The sequence below is a fragment of the Ictidomys tridecemlineatus genome, chromosome 1 (genome assembly GCF_052094955.1).
Source record: "Ictidomys tridecemlineatus isolate mIctTri1 chromosome 1, mIctTri1.hap1, whole genome shotgun sequence".
NCBI classification, from domain to species: Eukaryota; Metazoa; Chordata; class Mammalia; order Rodentia; family Sciuridae; genus Ictidomys; species Ictidomys tridecemlineatus.
In genome coordinates this window covers 46,225,861-46,250,694 of record NC_135477.1, presented here as the reverse complement: position 1 = coordinate 46,250,694, position 24,834 = coordinate 46,225,861, and the positions used below count along the sequence as shown (strand labels likewise).

The window sequence follows — 24,834 nt, the reverse complement described above, 5'->3', positions numbered from 1 at the left end:
TGGGTATTTTAGCCTAAGAAATGTCAGTGGAAGGAATGTGAGTCACTCCACAGCTCAGAGTTTCGAGGAAGGGCTGTGCCTCTTCCCTACTCTTTCCACTTTCACTGGCCTGATGCATATGTGTGGGCGATGGCAGAGCCACAAAAATCACACATGGAGGAAGCTACCTGCATTGGACTTTTGAATAAGGAAGGTGCAAACTTCTATTGTCTTAGGTACTAAAATTATGGGGCTTATTTGTTATTGTTAAGGTTTGTTAGCCACTTGTCTAAACCTTAATACAGTCACAGAACAGCTCTAAAGATTATTATAATTATATAAATTATTTATTATAAAGATTATGACCGGTTGTCAAGGTGTATTCCCAAATATGCTATCATTTGGCAATGATACATATTATTTAGCAGTTGAGGTTCCTCATAGCCACCCATGAGGGGTACAAGGCAAAAATTATTATTGTCATTATAGACATGAAAATTGAGATTTACACAAGTCATATGACCTGCTCAAATCCATAAGCCTGGACTACAATGGGTTAGTACAACATTAAAGCATTCTACTGCTTCTTGATTTTATCCTCTTGTTCAGTTTGACCACCATTGGAATATTTATATATAACATTATTACAGATCTCTGACAACTTTGCTTATTGCCTGTCCTTACTACCTAGGGGTTATGTTCATGAGCCCTCATCCCCTGCTGTGTCCTCATCTACTAGGACACTGCCTGGCATATTAGGACCTCAGTAAATAGCTGTGTAATGTTAAGAAGGCATGCAGAAATGGCTAGAAAACACCTTAGGCGGGCATCTTGTAGTGTAAATCAAACATGGGCCTATTTCTTCCTTTCAAGAGAAAAGGAAGGGAAGCAAGGATGAAAGGAAAGAAAGAAGGAAGATATACACACGTGGGGTGTGGAGGTATATAAAAAAGAAAGCATAGGGTGATTGTATCCGTGTGGGGAAGGACTGATAGTTTTAATTTTACCTGTTGTTGTTGTTTTTTATGGAACAACTGATTGGTGTTTGAGGAAGACACAGTGGCCTGAAAGAATATCAATCATGTCTAGGTTGAAATGCTTAAGTGGGTCACCTGATGACTCAGGAGAGGAGAAGGCAAAGAAAATTGACATAGATTTGACAACCATTCCTTGGGTCATTGCTCTTTGATGACGAGTATCATGTGCCAAGAAAAACATGCTTTTTCATTCAAAATTATTGTGAAAACTTGCAAACCTACAGAGAAGTCAAAGACTAGTACATTGAACATTCTTTACCTAAATTCACTGTTAATGTCTTTCTACATTTTCTCTTCATGTTTGAGTCTGCATGTGTATACACGTTTAAATGAGATATTTAAATTGCAGATGCCATCACACTTCATTTAAATACCTCAGCAAAGGCTGGATTTATAGCTCATTGTAGAGTGCTTTCCTAGCACATGTGAGGCACTGGGTTTGATCCTCAGCACCACCTAAAAATAAGTAAATAAAATAAAGGTATTTTGTCCCCATCTACAACTAAAAATATTTACAAAAGTTAAAAAAATTAGTTCAGCAAGCATCTACTAGGAATAAGAATAGGTTCCTACAGAACAACCCCATTATCACACCTACAAAAATGAACACTCATTGAAAAGACATACCTAATATTTAGTCCACAGTAAAATTTTCCTCTATCTCTCAAATGATGGTCTTATTTTACTCTGGTGTCCAGTCAAGGTTTACACTGCATTTGACTATTGAGCCTTTCAAGTTTAGGGGTCCCAGCCGGGCGGCATGGGATCATTAGGGATCTTGTCAGAGATGAAAGTGCCAAGCCCATAAAACAAGGAACTTTGGGGGCAGACCCAGCAGTGTGTGCTGTAACAATCCATTCAGTGCTTCAGATGAAACCCAGAACCATTGATCCAGAGCACACCTCTTGCCTTTTCTGCTGTTCATACCAGTTAGTTTTTTCCCTCCCAAAGCCCAGGTCATTTTCATTGTAGAATGTCCGACATTTTGGATTTTTCTGATTGCTGCCTCGTGGTTTGATTCAGGCTTCACACTTTGGCAAGCATAGAGGATGTCGGGTATGTTTTATTACATTGTGCTCAGAGGCACAGGATAGTTAATCATGCCTTCCTTAGCAATGCTGAGATTGATCATTTGGTTAATGTGATTACCACCATCATATGGATCCACTCTCAAGGTATATGTTCCTTTTTATAATTAATAATTAACCTGAAGAGTGACACTCTAACACTGTGTGAATATTCTCTTCTCCAATAAATTTTCCCCCAATAGTTCTAATATCCATTCATAATAACTGCCTGAATTACTACGTTGGAATATGGTAGTTTTTCTTATTTTGTCATTTCTTCTGTAATAATTATCTGTCACTCTTTAAACAAAAGCTCTCTCTCTTCCTTTGCATTTATTTGCGTTTTAAGAATCATTATGGATTCATGGTTTTTTTTTCATTTCCTGTGTCAAATAATTACTATCATCATTCTTTTCAATATTCAAATTATTGCCAAATTCGGCCAGAGTGCCTCTTCATATCTGCATTTTCCTCATTTTCTGGCAATGAGAAGATGCTCTAGGCTCACTTTGTACATTTGCTGTGCCACAATTTGAATCAGAGGTTTCTTCAAGGAGTTCTGATTATTTTTTTTAGTAGAGAATAACTCTCAGAAACTATCAGGATGCTAGGAGTCCTACAAATGTATGTGCATATACTCATTCATATATGCATATTTCAAAATTATAATCTCTTACAGATCCATTCAATGTGCCCCCATCTCCTCCTTCAGTTTTCTAGGGCCTCAATGATAAAAGTCTACAGACTTACAGACCAAATGATTTAAAGCCACACACATAGTGTCTTACTGTCTTCATTGAGTTAACATCAAGATCTTGATAGGACTGGACTCCTTTCTGGAGGCTGAGTGGAAAACCTGTTTTCTTTCCTTTTGCAGCTTCTTGAAGCTACACATATCCTTTGGCTCTTGGTGTCTACCCTTCCCCTTCAAAGCCAGTGAGGTTGACTCTCTCTGACGATTATTCCAGGGCCATATCTCCCTCTCTGACCATAATCCCTTTTAAGGACTCCTGTGATTAGACTGAGAACTCTCAGATAGTCCAGGGTAATGACCCTACCCAAAGGTTTGTTCTGTTATCCTGTCTGCAGAGTCCCTTTTGCCATATTGGGTAATCTGTTCCCAGGTCCCGGGGACTAGAGTATGCCCATCTTGAGGCTCATTAGTCTGTCACTTACATCTTCTCTCCTTCTCACTTCCCTTACAATGAAAATTCTGACTTTTCAGAACTTCCATATATTACAACTTTTCTATCCTGCAATATATAAAAACAACTTGAGATGACAATAACCATAATACTAATAACAATGAACCTATTCAGAGTTTTCAAGATTTCTTTGCAGTTCTTTTGCCCCTCAGGCTATATCTCAGGTGTGAAGTTGAAGGACTGTGCTCCAAAATTAATATCTTTATATGGTTTTATCATCAATTAGGTTGATTTTTATCTGTTGTATTCAGTTTGAGGGTTTGCTTTTTTCCACTTATTGGTTTATTTTTGAATATAAAAATAAAGAGAAATATTCATAAAGAGTAATATTCAGAGAAGTCTTGGCCCTGTCCTGATATCTTCCACCCTATTTATACCAAACTACTATGAAGTCATTCCTAGTCCATGAAGTACTTTTATGTTTTTTTTAAACATGGATGTGTGTCTCTGTGTGCATGTTTATCTTATTTTTTTCTTCTTTCTTACCTCAAAGTAGCTGAGTTTTTATACTTTTTTTACTCCTTGAAAAAAATATATATATATATACACACACATAGACATAGACATGGATTATACCTATATACAATTACACACACACACACACACACACACACACACACACACACAGTATATCCATAGGTGTCACCATATCAGGTAGCCATGGAAATCTTGAAAGGAGTAAGTATTAAATGTGGTTGTACACCTTCTGTTTAACTTGCTATGAGAAAAATGCATTTGTAACTTAATACAACCCCAAAGAGAAGTACATTGAGGGAAAATGTCTTCTTGGGGTGCCTCCTGCCCATCCCTTACTCCCTAAGACACAGCTTATCCTTTCTTCTATTTCACAGCCTAGTTTTTATATAATGGTACGATGGCCATTCTTTTTGCAGTCGTTTTGTTTGGTAAGCCAACTTCCTTTCTGGCCTATTGTCTCTTCATAGCACAGTCTCTTTTTTCTCCTTTCCTTATTTTTCTCTTCTTTGGGGGTCACTGATTTTGTCTGGCACATGGGTTTCCCCACTTAGCTGTTTTGCTTAACATTGCATTAGAGATGTATTCAGCTGGTCCATTTAATCATAATGTCTGTTTTACAAAAGGAAAAACATCCACACGTGTTGGGGAACTAGGAGCTTCTTGGAAGAGTGTGGGAGGGCAGGTGGGGCAATCCACAGTGATGTTCTGATCTGCAGTTGAAACTCCACAGATAAGAAGGACTCTGAGCATCGTGGATGCTTTAGAAGGAAAGAAGGACGAACCATAGAAAAGGAAAGGAGAGACAGACAGAGAGAGGGGCCATGTCATTCTGTCAACTCTGTGAGCCAAGCACAGCACAGACAACCTGCTAGGGGCCAGCAGGGGTGATGCTCATTAGAACAGAAAAAGCCCTCAAGGAGTATTTTATCTAGGTGTAAAGAAAGCGAGGCCCAGAGAGCTGGAACAAGTGGCACAGGACAGTCACTGACAGCACAGGAGCAAGTCTCCGGACTTTTGACTTCACCTCGCTCCCCCAGTTGATTGGATTTTTCTTGCAGATCCAAGAGGGCCCTTCTGAAATCCAGCAGGCTCTCCCACTGCCCCCAGGACAGGCAGAGGGTTGAGCTTCTCTCCTCCCATCCTCTTCCAAGTTGAGTTTCTAACGTCAAGACTGAAATGTACGCCTGGTCTTGACCTCCCTCAGTCAAGTTAGCAGAATTTGTAGAAGTGCATCGTCCAGCCTCCGAGCATTGTTTACATTTAAAATCAGTAACAAAGAGGGAGCCAGCGAGAGGCACAGACTAAGTACCACCCATATGAAGAGGTTTATCCTCAGCTGTGTTTCTGTTGGAATCCTGAGAAATGTGGAAAGGACGGAACAAAGTGAAAACAGATTAAAAATTATGTCAGATACTGAAATGCAGTAAAGCTACTGCATCTCTGACAGGTAATCAGGAATCGGGTGACTTTGAGTTCAGATTGGGCAAAATGATATCAACATATTCGCACAACGTACACACAAAACACAACACTCACGAGATGTGTGATACACACATGTATAACCCAATTTGTAGGAAGACGCACAAAGCACACAGACAACTTCACACACACACAGGCATCCATTTGCCCACTTGCAATACACTCATGCATGCACACACATGCACACACACATACATGCACACACCCCTGAAATAGTTGTTGAGTGTTACTATAAAGATGTAACTCCCATCTGCCAACGAATCCTCCACTTTTATTTTGATGAAAAGATAGCAGAAGAGGGTAAAAATCTCTCTTCATCAGAAAATTCAGTGGAAACAAAAAAAAAATTCTCAAGACATTGTCATGTATTACTGGTTATTTTTGGTGGTTAAGAGAATTATTTGGAAACAAAGAAGCCTTTCACAAAGCCTCTAAAATACAAAAGATTTAATAACATTTACATCTGTGTATCAGCCATGTCTGTAATGCAAGTCATGAATAACACATAAACCAGAGCACAGAAAGAACAGAAGTGCTCACACATCATTTAAAATCCAACCCACCCCATCGTCAGTGGAATCAAATACACAGCAGGAGCAGTTCCAGTTGATACACACACAATATAGTCATTGGAAATGAAAACATATTAATTATGTTCCTTAAGGTTAGGGGATAAATGGCAAGATTCACCAAACCTGTCCAACTTCTCTGTTGAAAATCTTTGCCAAAAGTCCTTCATGAGTTGCCTCTTTCCTTTTCTTCAGAAATGGCACCCTGAGTGTCTGTGTGTTTTTGTCTTGTTTCACCATTTATTTAAACCTGCACTTTGGGCTCGGCCTTGCCTCCATGCTGTGCTGAAAATGGAGGAAAGTTGGCTTGCAAGGCTGTGTCCTTGTTATAAGTAACTTAAAAAAAATAATAAAGAATTCATTGTCAAGCGATGATATTTAAAACAACAATACCTGCAAGGCTCCCAGGACCATATGTGGAAATTCACGGAGCTGTGAGGTTAGCCAGGCGGTACCTGAACCTAGAGCCCACAGCATTTGACTGAGAGAGAAATGCTTTCTTAGTCTGATTTAGATAATTACCTGAGTTGCAGATTTGGAATAGTACCTCCCTAGATCAGTTCCCTTGGCTTCTGTGCTTCACCAAGGATCTTCTAGGTTTTCATTTGCTGGTGAGAGCCTCAAACTCTGCTGTAGGATGGTCTCTGGTGCCATGATGGACAAGCTGAGAGATTGGGGGGAGGGTGCTGATGTGTGGGTGGGCATTTGCTTTTGAAGTTTATTAGTATTTATTCTTTAAGTCGGTGTGGTTTTTGTTTCCAGGAGTTAGGAGGACATTCAAACCACGGTAATCTAGGAGCAGCACTTTGAGTTTGCTGGCTTTCTTTGGGTGTTTGCTTGTTTGTTTAACTTCCTCTTCTGCTCATGGCTTCTGCTTCTCAACCTTCCCCTGCAGACATCTGATCATGGCAGAGAGGTGCCCCACACAGAGTCTAAAAGGGGCGTTGTAAGTGTCGAGGGACCCCCTCTCCTCTTTTTCCCCTTCTCTCCAATCTCATTCCAGTGTGAAATTTCAAGCACTTCCTGTCCTCACTGCAGCAAAAGGTTAATAGTCGTCCCTTTTTATGTACTATAAATGCTCAATTCCTAAGCATAGTGTTTCGGGGCAAGTTGAGTGTAATTGCTAAATAATATAGTCATTCTCATTTTAAATGAGTAATACTTCGGTTGTCCCCGATGTGTGTGCGCGTGTGCGTGTGTATGTGTCTGTGGTTCAGGCAGGTCTGAGTGAGGAGTCCTCCACTGGGGCCAGGGTGCAGGGTGGTGGTGGCACAGCCATCCCCCAGAGTTTGCACATTTATGCATTTGGGTTTTAAATGTTGCGTTGCATCCTGGGCCTTTTAGGTGCTGCAGATTATGTATAATAGATGACCTGCATTTACAGAGATGTGTGCTATACAGATGTAAATGTTATTATAGCTTTTATATTTTATGTTCTTGTTGAAAGATCATTTTGTCTTTGAATAATATGGCTGTTCAATTTTTTTGGAGGGGAGGGGGTTATCTTTAAAAGAGAATATGAAATGGATATTGCACATCATATATTTCTTAAAAGTAATTTGGAATTTTAGGGTCTGGGATTGGGGCTGACTGATACACTGCCGTGATGAGATATAACCCCTGGAAAATAACAGCACCAGCACATGCCTGCATCTGTCTAACCTCATAATTCACTTTCACATTGGATTATGGATGTCTGCATTCAGTGAGTCTATCTTCCCTTTAGGTATTATTTCAGCCCTTTGAGATAATAAGGAAAGTTTAATTGCGTTGTTAATTGATTTTTTGCACAACATTATTACCTTGATTGATTGCAGAGTTGATGAAAATGTTAGACACAGGCAGCGTGGAGTATCAGCCGGGCAAGGAGTGGGAGCCTTGTGGAGAATAGATAACCTTGATGTTAAGAGCTATATCCTTCAGATATGTCTTCCCTTGACATATTGATGGCCCTTGAAAAGGGAAAAGCTGATTGTATGCAGAATGCAATCATTAAACCCACTTCAGCTCACTGTTGATTAATTTGTTTTTTCCTGAAGGATCTAGTTATAGGGAAGGCCTCGCTTGTACCAACCGCAGCCATTTTCTATGTCCCAGACTGTGCTTAACCCTCTAGGTGAAGAGAAATAATGGCACTGGCCTGGCTGAGATGGAAGGCTGTTTTAGGGTGTGAAGAATGTGTATCTGCTGCTCACAAGGCATCCTCACCTCCAGGAACACTGTTTCATCTATTATAAAGCTTCTTTTTCTCCAAGTATCAGTTCTTTAAAATGCCAATGCCAAGAGAACCTTTGTTGAGATCTGGGGTGGATCACACGCTAACTTCCCAATGGAAGGTTTACTCACCGGGGTTCCATTGGTATCTGGAGAAGACATGGCATTCGGGAGTTTACATTATATCTAAAACCTTGGTTTTGTATCTGAAATGATTGTTTTTATATGTAAAACCTTGCTCCCACAATTGAAGAATTGAGTGGTTGTTGGTATGTATTTGCGTACAAGGGTATGTTCGTCTGCTTTCTGTCACTGTGACAAAATACCTGATGAAATACCTCAGGCTTATGTTGGCTGTAACTTTTGGAGTTTTCATGCCATGGTCAATGGCTCTGTTTCTTTTGGACCTGCAGTACACCATGGTAGGAGCATGGGGCAAATGTGAACTATTTGTCTCCTGGCCAGATGCAAAAAGAAAAACCAGGAAAGGGCCAGGGTTTCTGTGGCCCCTTCTAGTGCACGTCCCCCCAAACCAGCTTCCTTCAACTAGGCTCCACCTAAATGTTCCATTAACTCTCATTAGTGCCATAGGCTGTGGGCCAATCCTTCACTCCCAGGCCTCTGAGGGACCTTTAAAACCCAGACTCCAGCATGGGGACTGATAAGAAGGTTTCTGGAGACAGTTTATTTACAGTTGTTCTTCTTGGTACCACGCAACTCCTAAAATCTTATTGAAAGCAAAGCTGCCATTATTACTTCGATATCCAGGATCATCATCATGGTAGCAAAAATCAGGCTGGTAGATCAGTTGGCTTATGGATTGATGGATAGGATCTCTCCTGCCTTGTTCCCCTCCCTTCAACCCATCTCACTTCATCCAACTCTGGACAGAAACTTAAGAAGGCTGGCCTAGTGGAAAAGGAGTTGGTTTGCCAACCACAGATGAATGGAAGCTAGGAGAGAATGGGTGGCTTCCTTTCCTCTCCTTTTTGATGCTTAGTACTCACAGAGCATTCTTATTTTGCCCTCTTCTTCCTTAGTGGCTGTCCCCACCATGCAGTTAAGCCACTTTTTAGTTGTACAGCCTTGTTAGAGACCTACCAAAATTATATCATCTTCCTGGAGTCCTGGGCCCCCTAAAAAGAGGCTTCAGGACACAAGAGAAAGAGATCCCAAGTTCCCTAGCACCATGGAACACCCTTAGAACACCCTGTAGCATTCACTCTCTTCCAAGGCACAGTTTCTCTGCTCTGCCCCACCCCCTCCATTATGAGCCTTTCTTCTCCTGAACTAACCACTGGCGCTCAGGGAGTCTAATATCCACAGAGTCTTGGCCCTCAATTACGGTAATGGCTTATAATGAGATTTTGGGCAAGTAGCAGGTAGCAGGTTATTACTTCCTGCTCAGCGTGGGCAATGTCTATGCTGTTAATCTGTGTGGCTGAATGTGGCTCAGAGCTGGGCATCAAACTGTCAGAGCCAGATGTATTCTATTAGGTGCGAGGCCCGCACTGGCCTATGGGCAATTTTCTACCCCGCTCCCCACCATGGGGAGGCATGTTAACTCCCCACAGGATGAATCCCACAAATTCAAGCCAGCCAAAGAAAGGGGTAATATCCCAAACCATCCAAGTGGTATGTTCCAGATACCACTGATAACACCTGGTACCAGTGTCTCTCTGACTGGGACTACTTCATTGATAGGCAAAAATATAACCCTCAATATTTCTGGGGAGACTCTGGTGCCTTCATTAAGATTTAATGAGCTTGACCCTATTATAATGTTTTTCTACTGTTTATCTTGGGGAGGGGGAAATGTACAGAAAGTTCATATTGCCTTTATAAATGTCTTTGTGCTACCATCTTATTTAGCCTACAGTTTCTTCCATTTATGTATGTATAAATATATGTATACATACATCTTTTTTCCAGAACAGGTTAAAGATAGATCATTGAAGGCCAGGAAGTAATGAAAATATTTTAGGGGTTTGGTAGTGAAAATTATAATACCCCAAAACTATGTTGTGTTTTCTGCAACAATAGACTTTAGGATCTTTTTTTTTTTTTGTAATGCAAACTTCTTTCAGTTAGATCATATAACACCAGATTCATTTTATTTTCCTTTCAGAGAAAGCAATTTTGAGTGTCCTGGAATTAGGAAAAATTATGGTAATATTAGTACAGGAAAAGTTTGTTTGGATTCTAATGAAGGGCAGATGCAGGCTGGACCAGTGTGCCCAAGAAAGAAGCCCTTTCCCTCGTCCTTGCAGGGCTTGCATTATGACAAACCCAGTTGTTACTGGGTCTGCTTAATTTTATGTGAGAGGTTCTCTTTTGCAGCTTGAAAAATTAAAAAAGAGGGCGGGGGAAGAAAGCAACTTGTCTTTATTTTCATTGATTCTCTTGAGAAATTTCAGCCTGCAGAACCAGACAGCACTGTGTATGTTTTCCCCCGTTTGATGTGAGCTCTCTAATAGGAACAGATCTGAAACCCAAAAGTGAATTTCTGCTTGAGCGCAAAGCCAAAATTTCCATTCAAACTCTGCAGGAGGACCCCCACTGCTCAGATTTGTTCACATAAGAGTTTGCCAGTTTAGAGGGAGGCTAAAGACTTTCTGGGAAATTTTTTCTGCAAGATTTTTTTCCCCATATACTTCATAAATCATGGTTTGCTGGTTCAGTTCTGTTCTACTTACCCCCCAAAACTCTTTTTTTATGTTAATGTTATCTACATATCACTTAAGTTAAAACTTTTTTTTTTTGCTTTCTTTTTAAAGAGTTGAGCAACCTTTTATTTTGTCCATATTTTATATTTTAGGTGCCATTTGTTTTCTGACTGCTCTGGGGTAGGGGAGCGAGGGGGAAAAACCTCCATCTATCAAGACTTAGCACAATAGGATCCTCAATTAAGCAGCTATTTTAATCTCGGAATTTGAATAGCCTTAATTTTACAAGAATGAAAACTCATGTGAAGGGATTCGTGTTTGACAAAGGAAAAAGAGGTTGCCCTAGAACATTTTCTTAATGGTAGTCCCCCGTACCCCAGCATCACCTGGGAACTTGCAAAAAAAAAATGCACATCTTCTAGGTAATTCTGACAGAAAATCACCATCCTGGGGCCAACTGGTACAGTTCTTTTACCTGTAAATGTTAGGGATGTATGGTAAATAATGGAGTTCAAGAAGTGGTATCTGATTAGCTTTTTGTTTCCTCCATACACCCCCCCCCCCAAATAAACAAAACACCAACGTACTGGTAACTATGATTCAGGTTCCATGATTGGGAAGGGAGCGCAAAAGACTGTTGTCTCCACCCTTTTGAAGTTCATATAAGCAGAAGATCCTAGGCCCCTGAGAAATGATCAATCCACAGTCTTAACGGTCTCATCTTAAAGGTCTTAATGGTCTCATCTTCAGTGTGGTGTACCCAGTAAGACAATGAAATTGACTGACCTTAGATCAAACCTCAAAAAAGTTTCTAGTTAACCATGAGTTAATGAGATAATTTAAGTGATTAACTACATCCCCGTTCCCCCAAGTGGTGAGTCCATCAGAGATCATGTGACTACTATGTTGGGGGAGTGTCCTGGAAGAAAGCCTGAGAGCCACATGATCACTCCAAACATTCACACCTGGACTCAGCTCTGGGTTTCCCCTGCCAAGAAAAGTCCACTAACTCCAGTTTTTGTCCCGTTTCCCTGATTGAATAAAGTCATTTACTTTTATCCTATGAAGTTCTCTTTAAGGATGCCACACATTTTTCACTGTTTTAAATAATAAGTTTAAAATCTCTGGGAGCCACGGATACCTTTTTCTCTTAAAGGGAGTTGGTCATTTGTTGTTCCAGGCATGAAAATAGTCACTTGATTCATGAACTAGAGAATGCTGGGGGGACTAAAGGAAGCTCAAACTGTAGCTCAAGTTATGTTTTTGAGGATCTTCTATCTTTTCTGACAAAGCTGGACCGGGTATACTGAGAGTGAAGAAAATGTTTGGGAGGGTTTTAGACGGAGGTATCTGTGATTTGTGTGTACTGGCTGAAATTTTATTTTCTTTTTTTTGATTATCAAATGATGGCAACCCCAGGCATATGACATTTTCCTTTTTAGACTCCCGTAGTAAAAATGACCTTTTTTTTCCCCCTAAGAAATGGAGAGAAATTTTCTTTACTAGTTGGCCTACTTTTTTGAATTTATGTAGGTGATATGCAAAAATTCCCAACCCTTGAGCTTGAAAGATTAATTAGGGCTATTGATGGTAAAGAAAATCAGCCCCCCTAAAATTGAAGAAAAAGGAATCCAAAAGTGTATATGTGAGGAGGCATCTGGTAGTCTCATTCCCAGAAAGCCTTCAGCCCAGATTGAGTAAACATGACACCACTGATCGTTACAGAACCTAAAATTGGTGCCCCAAAGCAGAGGGTGGCTTTAATGGCCCTCCCTGAATAGTTGCTATCCTGTAAGGAAAGCAACTGTTTTTTTTTTTTTTCCTAAATTCATGCTGCCCTCTAGTGGCGCTGCTTTTGACTTCAGATGAAGTGGCAAAGATGAATATGATCATGGTGGAAACAGTGGACGGATGGATTTTTTTTTTTTTTCCTTTCCTCTCTCTCGTCTGTCTGAAAGGTTTCAAGTTCCTCAGTTAAAAAATTGAAAAAGAAATGTGAAGTCATCCCACTTGACCACTGTCCATTTTGAATGACAGCCTGGTTTATGGCACATCCATCACTGGGCCGCACTGCACGGTACTTCATGAATCTTAACTGATTTGCATCCCATCTCAGCATGCACTTTGGAATCCAGCCCATCTCAAATCCATTAAGCCCTACTCAGAATACAGACATGGGGGAGAGGGTACTCACTCCAAACTGGCTTTGCAGTTTACTTTTCTTCATGAGAAAGTTAGTAAGAATGAGCCTAAGTCATGTTGGTGATCTTTGAAGTTCTCAGGAGACCTCTAGTTTCTGTAAACATAATTGAACAAATAAATAATACACTTGCAAAATAAACTGTAAAACCAAAATTTCTATTCCTGTCCTAAAGGCAGGAATAGAATTTTATAATTGAGAGAGATTTTTTTATAATTGAGAGAGATTTCTGCACTAGGAAGGTAGAGTCATATGGATACCTGGTGTTATCAATTTAAGGAAGCCTATTGGAGCCCCATTTTCCTCCTCTGTAAATGCAGGGCTTTGTTAAAATGAAGACATTTAAATACCATCCCAGCTTGAGAATTTTTCAATAGAGTGAAAGAAATACTTTCAAAGGAAAATTTAGCACTCTGTGCATCTGCTGACTAGGAAATATAGCATGTAATATCCTTATAGAACAGTGTAAGTAAATCATTGTTTAGGATGTCAAGAGTAGAGGCTTTTTCTGGGCCCTTTTTTTTTTTTTTTTTAAACCTGGAGCAAAAAATTTAACCTGAGAATAAAAAGCAAAACTTAAATGGCTAAGGTTTACCAATTTGTCTTTGAGGAGAGGGGAAGAATTTTCAGAGCAAGGAAATATGTACGTATTTGTTTGATCTCATATTTATATGTCCTTATTTGATTGAAATGCAACATGTCCAGCATTTAGAGGTCAATCGTATTAGTGACATTGGAAACAGGGATCTGGTGAGCCCACCTGGGTCCGAGGTTCTTTTCTCAGTTTCTGCTTACCTCTAACTACCTCCTTTATATATATACACAAAAAGGAAATTAAGAAACATTGACATCTGAGCCAAAGCATGTTGACTGTGTCCTTTCCAGGATCCACATAATGGAAACAGCTGCTGCCTGATAACTTAATCTTCAGCCTGATGTTTCTCTGATTCAGAGCGACTTGCATGGCCTGGTCAGGTCTGGGTAGGACCGTGGCATCTGCGACCTGGCCATGGGACCAGGGGCTCAAGGTGGGACAGACAGACCTAATTACTGAAGACCCACTCAATTTTGTACGGATTCCTTGGACTTGGATCAGCATTTCCATTTTCCACGAACAGATTACATGAGGGGAGATTTGCCCTGCATTTTTCTCCTTTCCTTCCTTTCTCATCTCCTTTTCTTCTTCTGAAATGACAAGGCTGCTTTCAGCTGTCCTGGGAACCCAGAGTGTATTTTCCACAGGCTCCGGTTGTCACACGTCAGCTTGTCTGCCCACTCTTGCCACCGTTCAACCAGCATCCCCGGTCTGGGAGGCGAGAGTTTTTGCTCTGCCTGCCCATCACCTTCAGGACAGAGCTGGCCAAGGTCCTTTCTCTGCTGCCTGGTCACCTTCTCCCTCCTTTTTTTCCTTTGATGAGACCCTGTGTAATCTGCTCTCTAAGGTCAGCTCGGCCTCCTGTCTGGTCTCACTGGAGGGCCTCTGCATGGGCACCAGTGCCGCCTTCTCAATAGGATCAGTTTTGTGGCTTTTGGCGGGGGGGGGGGGGGTCAGTTTTCTTTCAGGAAATAGATGCATTTGAATCCTTGAAAAAGGTGACCTATAATATGGGGGATTTCACTTTTGTTAGTTTGGGGAGTGATTTTTTTCTTTTTTTTTTTTTGCCTGGTGCTGATAGAAAGTAACCAGCATCATAGATCGTGTTATGCTCCCCAAATCCTCACCTTTCTGCTAAGAAATGAATAAAAACTACCCTTTAATTTATGAGGCACATTGCTGGTACAAGTAATCAGCCTGAAGGAAAACTGACAGCAACTAAATCCGAACATAATACAATTTATTATGAATAAAAACAGGGATTCAAGATTTATATCTTAGTATATGGAAACCCACACAAATTCATGCAGGGGAATTAGCCTTGGTAGAAATAATGAAAACAAAATAAAACAGAAATGAACTCAAACTACACACAGTAAAATGTGTTGACTAAACTTTGACAGAAGACTGCAGCCTTCCCATCACAATTTTACTCAAGGAAATGGGACGCTGAAAAATGACTCAAAAAGAGACTGAAAAGATATGGGTAAAAGTCAGTATTTGGCAAAACACACACACACACATACACACACACACACACAAACACAAAACAAAAACCTGAGTGAGGAATTTAAGTTAAAAAATATTTTTAAAAAGATTTTAAAGTTGTAGATGGACACAATACCTTTATTTTATTTATTTATTTTTTATTTTTATGTGGTGCCGGGGATCGAACCCAGTGCCTCACACTGCAAAGCAAGTGCTCTACCACTGAACCACAACCCTGGCATTTAACTTTAAGTGAAAAAAAATTATGTGGAAGAGAATTGATCCTACTGAAAATAGAAATTAAAATGTTAAAAATAGACACGATTTAAGTTTGCATTTAAAAATTAAGGAGTTAAATGGACTAAATGGAGTTTTCTGTAAATAATTAATGCTCTCTCAAAGAAAGATGATCAGTCTAGTTTGCATGCTTATATTTATAAACCCAAAAGGAAAGCATCCCTGGGTCAAAGTGGCAGAATTGTAGGAAAACCCCTCATGCCTCTTGTGGAGACGCCAGAATCATGGTTGCAGTTTGACTGTGGTACTGAGCAAGGGCAGAGTATGATACCCTTGGCCCCATTCATGCTGAAGATAGCAAGAACCTTAAGAGATATTTTTGGAGCTACCAAGCATTATGGCAACTGTGGCATCCCCTTTCCACGAAAGATACAGATGTTAAACCTACATGACCCTTACCTGAAGTCACGCTTGGCCACTTGGGGCAGGAAATAGCATTGCTTTGCTTTCTCTACCATCCGCTGGGTCAGGAGGACAACCCACTTCACCTCTAACCTGAGCTGCTCAGCTGGATATACAGGTGGAGGACCAATATACTTGGTCTATAGTTAGGGCTTTGTCCTCCTTCCAAAAAACTGCTTCCAAGCAATCCTTTCCCTCAAGAACAATAAAGTCTGTCTTCTTTTCATTTTGCGTTAGTATTTAAGTAGCTTACACTGAAGGAGGACCTTGTGCTAGGGGCCTGTAATTCTGCAGGCTCCTCTAAATCCTGTACAGGATCCACTGCAGAGCTGATAACACAACGCACACCTGACCTTGGGGTTTGCTCTGGGCCCTTCTCAAGATCATAAAACACGGGTGTTTATTCCCTTCCAGTTTCTAGTTTACTCACAGCCTGCAAGTTACAGTGGCAGAAGCATGTTCTTTCTGGGGAAATGTCCCTTCCCAGTGTGTGATATTAATAGCTCGTAAGGCAGATGATAGCGTACAGCGTGCTTCTTTCTTTCCACCAGACTCTGCGGTTAGTTTGTTTTTGTGGGAGAAAATCATTCAGCACACAAATAACGCTAATATTTAGGAGTTGAGGCTACTGCCTTCTGCTATTCTGTTCCCTTCTTTAATAATAAGGCAAACACTTAAACATCTGAAGTCATATCAGAGGTTTAAAGCGTGAGTATTCAACAATGGAAATTCCTGGGTGGATTCTGTTTAAATCTTACCTAATCATCTTAATGGTATTGATTCAACAGAAACTTAGTGTGCACCTCCATTGTGATGAACACTGTTTTTTTAGAATCGTGGAGGAAGAATATTGTGGGCATGACATGTTTATGGATAGTATCCATGGAAATGTTATTCTAGAGCTTTCTACCATGGACCAGAAAGGGAACACTGATGCCCTTTCCTTCTCTGTCACTAGACCCACCAACCTTTTCACAACACTGGTGTTACTTTCAGTAGGGGTCCTAATTCCTTCATTCCCTCCTACAGATTAGAGAGCTCTCAGAAGAGCCCTCTGTCCCATCACATACGGGGTCATCTAATTGTAAGCTCCTGGTGATCACAATCAAATCGAGATCTGTTTGTCATTATTACAACTATGCATACAAATGATAATGATAACTGCCGCAGTCTGGCTGGGCACAATTCAGGAGCCACTTGTCAAAGGAAACGAACTTTATTTTTAGAACCACACAGGCCAAACAAAACAGCTCCTCAGGAAAAACCTTCAGAGCCCAACTGCCACCACCGGCTTCCCACAAGCCTCTCCACCTCCCCCATTCCTCCTGCTCTTGAGGCCGATTGGCTGGGTCATGTGGGCAGAGCCAAAAAAGTCCCCCAATGAGCAGCTCTGTGGTCTGAAAGGGCAGGGAAACAGCACAGTGAGCATCACTGCAGAGGAGCCAATCAGTTGGCAGCTAGAAGTTGCTGGGGCCGCTGTGAGCCAATCATCAGCTGGCAACTGGAAGTTTGCTGGCAGCTGGAAGTTTGCTGGGGCCCCTTCGGCTGTGGCTCTCAACAGATAACGGCATTTAAAATGATGATTACCCAAACTAAAAGTAATGATAAAATCGATACTTAATTCCCCTAGTTTGCAAATATGAATTATTGGTCCAACCTCCACTCAGTCATCAAATGTCTTTATATTGGTATGTGCACATTCTTCACCATCCCAACCACTGAAATGTGGACAGAAGGTCACTGGCTCTGCCAGGTAAGCTTTCCTTCCATTGACCATGATGCTGTGAGACTCTGGTGACAGAGATAGCAGGATGTGGGACAACCCTTCAGCTGTATGTCAAACAGGTTGTCAGAAAGTTGGTGAAAACCTTTATTCTTGGAGATTTTGGGGTCCTCCAGCCCCCCCCCAAGATGACTGGGCTGTGATATGGGGCTATGTATTTCATGGGTTTCAAGAGCTCAGTCCAAATCAAATTGTGGATCCACTGACCATGGGATCTGCCTCCTTCATTAGGCAGTATTGGACCTACTGTCCTTGTGTCCCTAAGGGGAACATTTCAAAAAGGTAATCATCTATTTCACAACTAAAACGGACCTTCAAGAGTATCTTTGTCCCCATTTTACAAGTGGAGATACCAGTCCAGGGAGGGTATAGTGAGGGTATGCGAGGTGTGCCCAGTCAAAAGACCATGAAGAACAGGGCTGGATTGAAATACCTCTTTTCCTCCACCACCTCTTAGGGTGGAAGTGTGAGGCTGTCCAGAGGGTCGGTGTGTCCTGGAGGCTGTGCCGGCTTCAGATTCAGAGGTGTGTGTGCAAGAACTCTTCCCTGGACACTCAGGCTTCCCCCATCCAAGTCTCTGGAATGGTCACAGCCTTGCATCCAAGAAAAGGGGCTCATTCCCACCCCCTTAGGCAGCCCCAAGGTCATAACTCAACTCGCATAATTAGAACATCCGTTCCAGAGGGGGGGAACATTGAAAAGATAAAAGGCCTCTTTAAAACATATTCTTCCCAATACATTTTTTTCATAATTATAGCTTTAAGAGCTTATGGTGATGGGAAAGCTGGCTACTTAAGAAAAATTAGGAGTCTCATTTGGCAGGAGAGGATTCCCCCGGGGATGGTGCACTGTCATTTTTCAGGGCCCCTGAAAAGAAACCCTGCGCAGACATCTGCGTGTTGGCCTGATGCATGGCAGGCCCGCTCCACTTATTATGGCCAAAGCCAGATATTTTAATTAAAAACACCACATATGCTGTTAAATGTGTTGTTCCCCCTCCAGTTCTAAGATGTTATAGTTTGAGAAGATACAAACAAGTGAATCCATTGCAGATGTGCACAGAAACCAAACCGTGGCCTACTGGGTCACAACCAGCGGGTTCCCAAATTCCAGCCTCAGAGCACCTCCCTGAGAAAATGCTCTTTGCAAGCAGACAGTTCCCTCTGTAATTTTCACAGCGTCTGGCAGTTGCCATGGTGGAGAAGGAGGGCCGGGGGGACAGCCAGAAGAGAGCAACCCATAATGCCACCTCACTTAATTTATGAGCACAGCCTATTATTTCAGGGGGGAAAAAAAAAACCTTCATGATAAATGAAAGTCCTGTGGCCACACATGGGACTGTGCTAGGCTGTTGTTTGCCTCCCCCTTGTTAATATTTTTTTTATTTATTTTTGAGTACAAAAGTTGCATTTTGGGGGTAATCACATCCCCACTGTAAGCTGGGGTAGGAAACTCAGGAGAGGCAACAGCTTGCTTAATTTCAACCATGGTACATGGCTCCAGTGCAAAAACATCAACCAAATTTAACTGTCACTAGCTGGAGCACCTTTCTCCTCTGGCGAGCACCAGCAGCTGGATTTCATTTTTGGCTGCCACGCCATCCCCGCCTTCCTGGAGCAGCCCAGGGACCGAGGAGTGCCTTCTCTTGAAGGATTTTATTCAAGGTGACAGCACCTCACACGTTGGCCCTCTCTGATCACCTCAAGTAGCAGAGATATCAGTGAGAACAAGCGTGTGCCTCCTGCAAAGCCCAGATTTAGACTGACTCAGGTTATCCTTAGGCCCCGTGACCCCACTGCTCCAACAGACCAGGGCTGCCAGGAACTTTACAGCCACAGCAAGCTTTGGAATGATGTTTGGGGAGAAACCTCATGTCTGCAGGAGCAGGCGGAGAAGACCCCAAGTGATAGGGAGTGATGTCAGCTTGTGTTAGAACGGCAGACAGTGTGAGAGTATCCCTGGCATTCTGTGGCGCTGGTATCTCTGTCAGTATCTCTGTTTTCTGTCACCGCACACAATCCTGGGCCTGTCTCTCGTCCTGACAGTGTCTTTTCAGATCAGGTTATTGCCAGCACAGAGACTGACTCGGCTCCCCACCACACAGCCCCTTTGTTTGAAGTCTGCCCTTTTGTCATTAATGCACTTGATGTCTATTTAAATCTGACAGTGAGTGCGGTATCTGTTTTCCCGTCAAGAGATCATTGACAATATTAATACCTCATGTCCTTGCCTCATTTCCCAAGTGCTGACACCTAGCTGCAGTCTCCTGCATTCATCAAACAGCCCTCTCTCACCAAGATGTCTATAAACATTCTTGCTTCCAGGCCCAAAGAAACAGGGCAGGCCTTAAAAAGGACTTTCATCAATGCCAACCAGAAAGAAGGTCTGGGAATGTGTCTCAGAACACATTGCGGGACCCCTGTTCCAGGAGAACTGTTTCCATCTGTTGCATCTAGGCGAGATCCAGAGTGGAAGCTCTCCGTGGAGAGAGGGCAGAGAAAAGAAATCGCATCCCTGGCTGCACTGGAGTCTTTACTGGAGAGCATGCCCGTGGTGGGCAGCGTGTGTGTGTCTGCCTTTCATGTTTTGCTCAAGATGAAGATGATGATCTTTATGTTATCTGACAGCCCTATCCATTTCTTTTTATTAAAATCCATGCTGTCTTGGTGCTGGAGAAAGAACTTTTCATCTTTTGGCCCCATCTTTCCATTGAGGGTTCATTTGAATCAGTCATGTTTAAGGCCATCTCCCAGGGATGGTCCGATTTATCTACCTATGGCACTCCCAACCAGGCCTGTAGGAGATGCCAGACTGGCCCAGCCCAGCCCACAGACCACTGAGATCCCCAACAATATTAGCACAACCCTTGGTGCTATGTAATTCAGCACAATAAAGGAAAAACAACTCAGTTCCAACCACTAAAAGAATATTTTAGGCCCCAAGAAGGGTCTCAAGTGAGAGTTCATCCCAGCTCAGTATTTCTAGGTTCCAGACCAGTACTGAAGCAGACATTGGGGGTTGGAGGCTCAAGAGAGAAAGTATGGCCAAGTGGGAAGAGTGAGCCACAGTAAAGTTGCTCATGGGAGCATGGCAGGACACAATGGCAGCCAGCATGAGACAATGCCAGTCTGTCCCTCTTCCAACTCAGAGATGCCCAGGCCCCAGCAATTTATCCCAAGCCATCAAAACCAGGGAGCATCTGCCCTGTCCTTAAGAGTCATTTTAATCCCTATTTAAGAACAAACTTTAAAGTTCTGTAGTAGAGAAGCTTTTCTCACTTTCAAAAACATTTACTACTTAAAACTTCTAATGTGAAGAACCTGGCTAATTTCAAGTGCTAATTTCCCCTAAATTAACAAAGCATGGTGTTAGTTGAATTCACACTATCACATGGATGGAAATAAACTATGCTCTTCTAGGTAGCTATTTTCACAGGCAGATTTTGTGGTGGCTCGTGAACTAATGTTTTATAGACTTTTTTTTTTCTTAGCTATGTGCACTTTGGACACTCAAGATTTCAGTCCTATTAGAACCAAAAGAATCGTGTGCAACTGAAGTTTTAGTTTGTCTAAAGCTGGAAGGAAAAAAGCAACAAGAAACAAAATGAAAGCTAAGTGGGGTGGCACCCACTTGTAGTGCCAGCACACAGGACACTGAGGCTGGAGCATCACGTGCGTTCGTGATTTCAAGACCAGCCTGGGCAACATGGTGAGAGCCCATTTCAAAAAACAAAACAAAAAGCAAAATGAAGTTATAAATATTTGCTTGAAAGTGCTGATTTTTTTTTTCCTTAGTAACCCTTTAAGGTTTTCACAATAACTATGGCAGGTGATTTCTTGTGGGTATTTAGAATTAGTAGTGAGTTGATTAAAAAGTTTCACCCTGTTCTAAGGGTGTTCTTCATAGTTAAGTCTCCTTAAATGAGAGGACAGCTTTCCATGAAGCCACAAATGACATACAGTAAAACTGAAGGTGAAAACAGAATGCATTCTCTCCTAGAATAGAGTTCCTGATGCCTATGTGGTGTTTTGTTAATACCACTTCTCTCTCCCTTATCATCTAGGATGTGCTTAAAGTACTTCAAAGCCATCACCTTCTGAGAAAATTGTTCTATCTCTTCTTCTTGGACCTCTCTTATTTATTTTTTTTTATTGTTGGGGTACTGGGGATTGAACTCAGGGACACTCAACCACTGAGACACATCCCCAGCTGTATTTTGTATTTTATTTAGAGACAGGTTCTCACTCAGTTGCTTAGCACCTCACTTTTGCTAAGGCTGGCTTTGAACTTGTGATCCTCCTGCCTCAGCCTCCTGAGCTGCTGGGATTTCAGGCGTTTGCCACCGCACCTGGCTCCAGGTCCATCTTTAAACACTTAATTTTTCACTCTTTGGAAACCTAGGAAGGGAACGTGGAGAGAAGAGAATGTTGTGCTATGTATTTTAGGGAGTAGTTTGCCAAATTAGCAAAGTCCCTAAAGTGTGGAAATCATGCAGAAAACATGCTTTTTCCCTTAACCTATGCTTAGCAGTGACATTTTGTTTGAATGCCAACTCTGAGGACAAAAAGATAGTCTTTTCCTTCTGGGGCTTCTTCCATTTCTGCCACTGCTAAGAGCCGCAATTGTATTGCATGCCTGGGTTTCAGCACCTGTGCCTCCCTGCCATCGTAACTGCGCCACCTGTAATGATGTGTTTCTTTTTATTTACAGGAGTCCTGGGGAAGTGTCGCTATGTTTACTACGGGAAAAACTCAGAGGGCAACAGGTTTATCCGAGATGACCAGCTCTGAAGCCAAGTTCTGTATGCCTTAGCCTATTTCATGAAAATAAAAAGGGAAAGCAAAAATAAAGAAAGAGCTAAAGAGAAAACAATGGCCCACGTTGCATCTCTGCGGGAAGGCTGTGACTTCAGCTCTTGGTACCTTGTGCTGACTTTGCCAGGCCTGTCAAGATCATCCTTCTGCCTTAGACTGAGTGGTCACAGAGAGATTGACATGATTGCCCTTAAGCAGGTCTCATCCACCAGGGTGACAGACAGCAGCGGCGAAGCACCAGGGTTGACAGCATGAACACCATGATAGATTGCCTGGTCCCTCCACTGCTCACAGGGGAGCAGAGGTCACACCTGGGGCCTCCCTGAGCATGCTCAGTGACTGCCATCTAGTGAGAGAGACTGTCTTCAGCTTGCCTACTGAGTCAAGACCTCTCTGACATCATTGTGCTGTGGGTTTATTTTTAGTGGGATTGTCACAGTTAGGGGGAGGATGCTCTCCCTTTTCCCCCTTAAATCTTAGCCTTTATATTCTGCATAGGTACAGGTCCCTCCTCCCTCACTGCCCCCCAACCTTCAGCATCATGCATTTCCATTTGCAGGTTTTCAGAGGGATAACTTCTCAGCCAGGTCATACACTGACAGCCGGACTCTGGTAGTTACAATCCCTACATCAAATAGCTTTTCCTAAACCTCGGACTACAAAAACATGGCCTTTATCTTACTTCATTCATTTTCAAATCTTCTCTCCTGAATAGGTTGTAGGGTGAGGCATCCTTCCCAACACCCTTGGTTGCCCCAGGGACTCTTTTTAACCACGCCCTTCTTCACTGTGCCTACCCTCATTGTGCGTGGACTGGCTTGCTCCTTTGAGTGCCATTTAAAAGTATTGAGTTGATGAAGGCATGTGATGGGTCAGGGGGTTGAAAATCAAAATGAAGACTGTAGAAAATACCCACCAGACCCGACGGCTTTTATAGACAGTGTAGACCTTCTGAATGTCATGTTTTTCTCTGGACCTCTCAGAATTTAGATGCATAGCTTTTGAGATGTTGCTACGTCTTTGTGCATCCTTGGCTGTGTTCTAGCATTAATGTCACAAAGAAAATACCCATGATCATGCTACTCAGGTGACTAGCCTTTCTTTGAACTTCCTGGTTCACAAGTCAAATCACCCTTGAAAATGTGTGAAAGGCTGGTTTAGCATTTATTTTTTTGCTTCTTGCATTTAGACAAGATGTCTACGGTCCTAGGACAGCAAAGTCTGGAGGAGAACCAAAGTTATAGATACCAAGTGAGTTACTAGAGAGTTGCTATTGTGAAAGGCTTTGGGGACTCAGAATCCCCAAGCTGCCCCAGAAGAACCTCCTTTCTCGACTCGACTCCGTTTACATAGCCTCTGGCCTACTGAGTCAACACAGCCCTGGAATGACATGTATTGAGGCTGGCAGGAGTCCCGCTTGTAGATTACACAACCTCCATTAATCAGCTGTTCAGACCAGTTAACATTAAAATCCTTGAGACCATTAATAATTAGAGATTATTGAATGTTTGCCTTCATCTCTCCAATCCATTAATAACCAGAGCTGAGTACCTTCTCTCTGTTTGATCTACAAAACAGCTTTGGGATAATGCTTTAAATTAGCTGCATTAGGTCCCACCCTGGTTCTTTGTTTAGAAGCATCAGCACGGGCTTCATCCATGGCATATTATGGGCAACAGAGCTCTGTGCAAGGGCAGCTAGACTAGTCTGATGTCATATCCAATCTAGCGGCACATATATCCTTGTCTTTATAAAAGGCTTTAACCCTGCCTCAAACAATAAAAAAGCACTTGTGAACTGACCACAGAATTTTTCCATCTTTATTTTTCTTACTTGTTTACTTTTCTTAATGTCAGAACCATTTGTATCATGTGCAGGAATGTCTCCCTCCATGTGAGCTTTTGGAGGCAAAAAAAAAGAATATTTTTGGAGTGAGTTATTGACCACATTGTTTCCCTCTCTTGGGGTTGTTTATTTTCTTCCAGAATGGTGTAATAACTTTAATTAAGATTAGCTTTAATTATAATTTACATAAAGGCCATCACTGTGGTATATTCATCTTATTGATAGAATTATAGTTGAGTTTTGTTTCTCGTAAGCAGGGATAATGATAATGAATTAGTGTTGGGTTGTTTACAATTCCACTGTTTGTTAAGCAAGATCTGCATCAGGAAGGGGAGGAAGCCGTGTTGCATGTTTATCTGAAATCTGAAGGAATTTCCCAAACCTTGTTTTTTCAAAGCAGAAAATTAAGGCAATAAATTCAATCAAAGCTCAGACATATTTCATACCCACTCTGCACTTTTTTTTTCTTTCTTCCTTTTACCCTATTCCACTGGGCTTGTTCTTTGGGGATCATGGTGCCTGACAGCTCCATCTTCCTTCCCCCGGGACAGTGGTCTGAGTGGAGAGACCCTCACAATCACGGCCATCCTGGGGTTTTCTGTTGCCTCAGCAATGTCATGGTGGGTATCTCTCCTAAGTAACAGAATTTTATAGAACAATTTGTTCCATGGGGAATAATGTTTTAGATTGTGGGGGAATCCTATTAAAAGTACAACT

General features: G+C 41.9%; 1 protein-coding gene across 14 annotated transcripts in view; it reads left to right on the top strand.

Annotated features, from left to right (window-relative positions):
- Positions 1-24,073, top strand: part of Lrmda (leucine rich melanocyte differentiation associated) — a 994,383-nt gene extending 970,310 nt beyond the window's left edge. For 12 of the 14 annotated variants that reach the window (XR_013435025.1, XM_078039755.1, XM_078039765.1 and 9 more), the window contains one exon: positions 22,169-24,073. Coding sequence is in view for 10 of the 14 variants with exons in the window: in XM_078039755.1 (XP_077895881.1) it covers positions 22,169-22,270 (102 nt within the window). In the remaining 4 variants the exon portion in view is untranslated. The remainder of the gene's footprint in view (positions 1-22,168) is intronic. The other 2 variants (XR_013435024.1, XM_078039721.1) reach the window with 2 other exon arrangements.
- Positions 24,074-24,834: the final 761 nt, after the last annotated feature.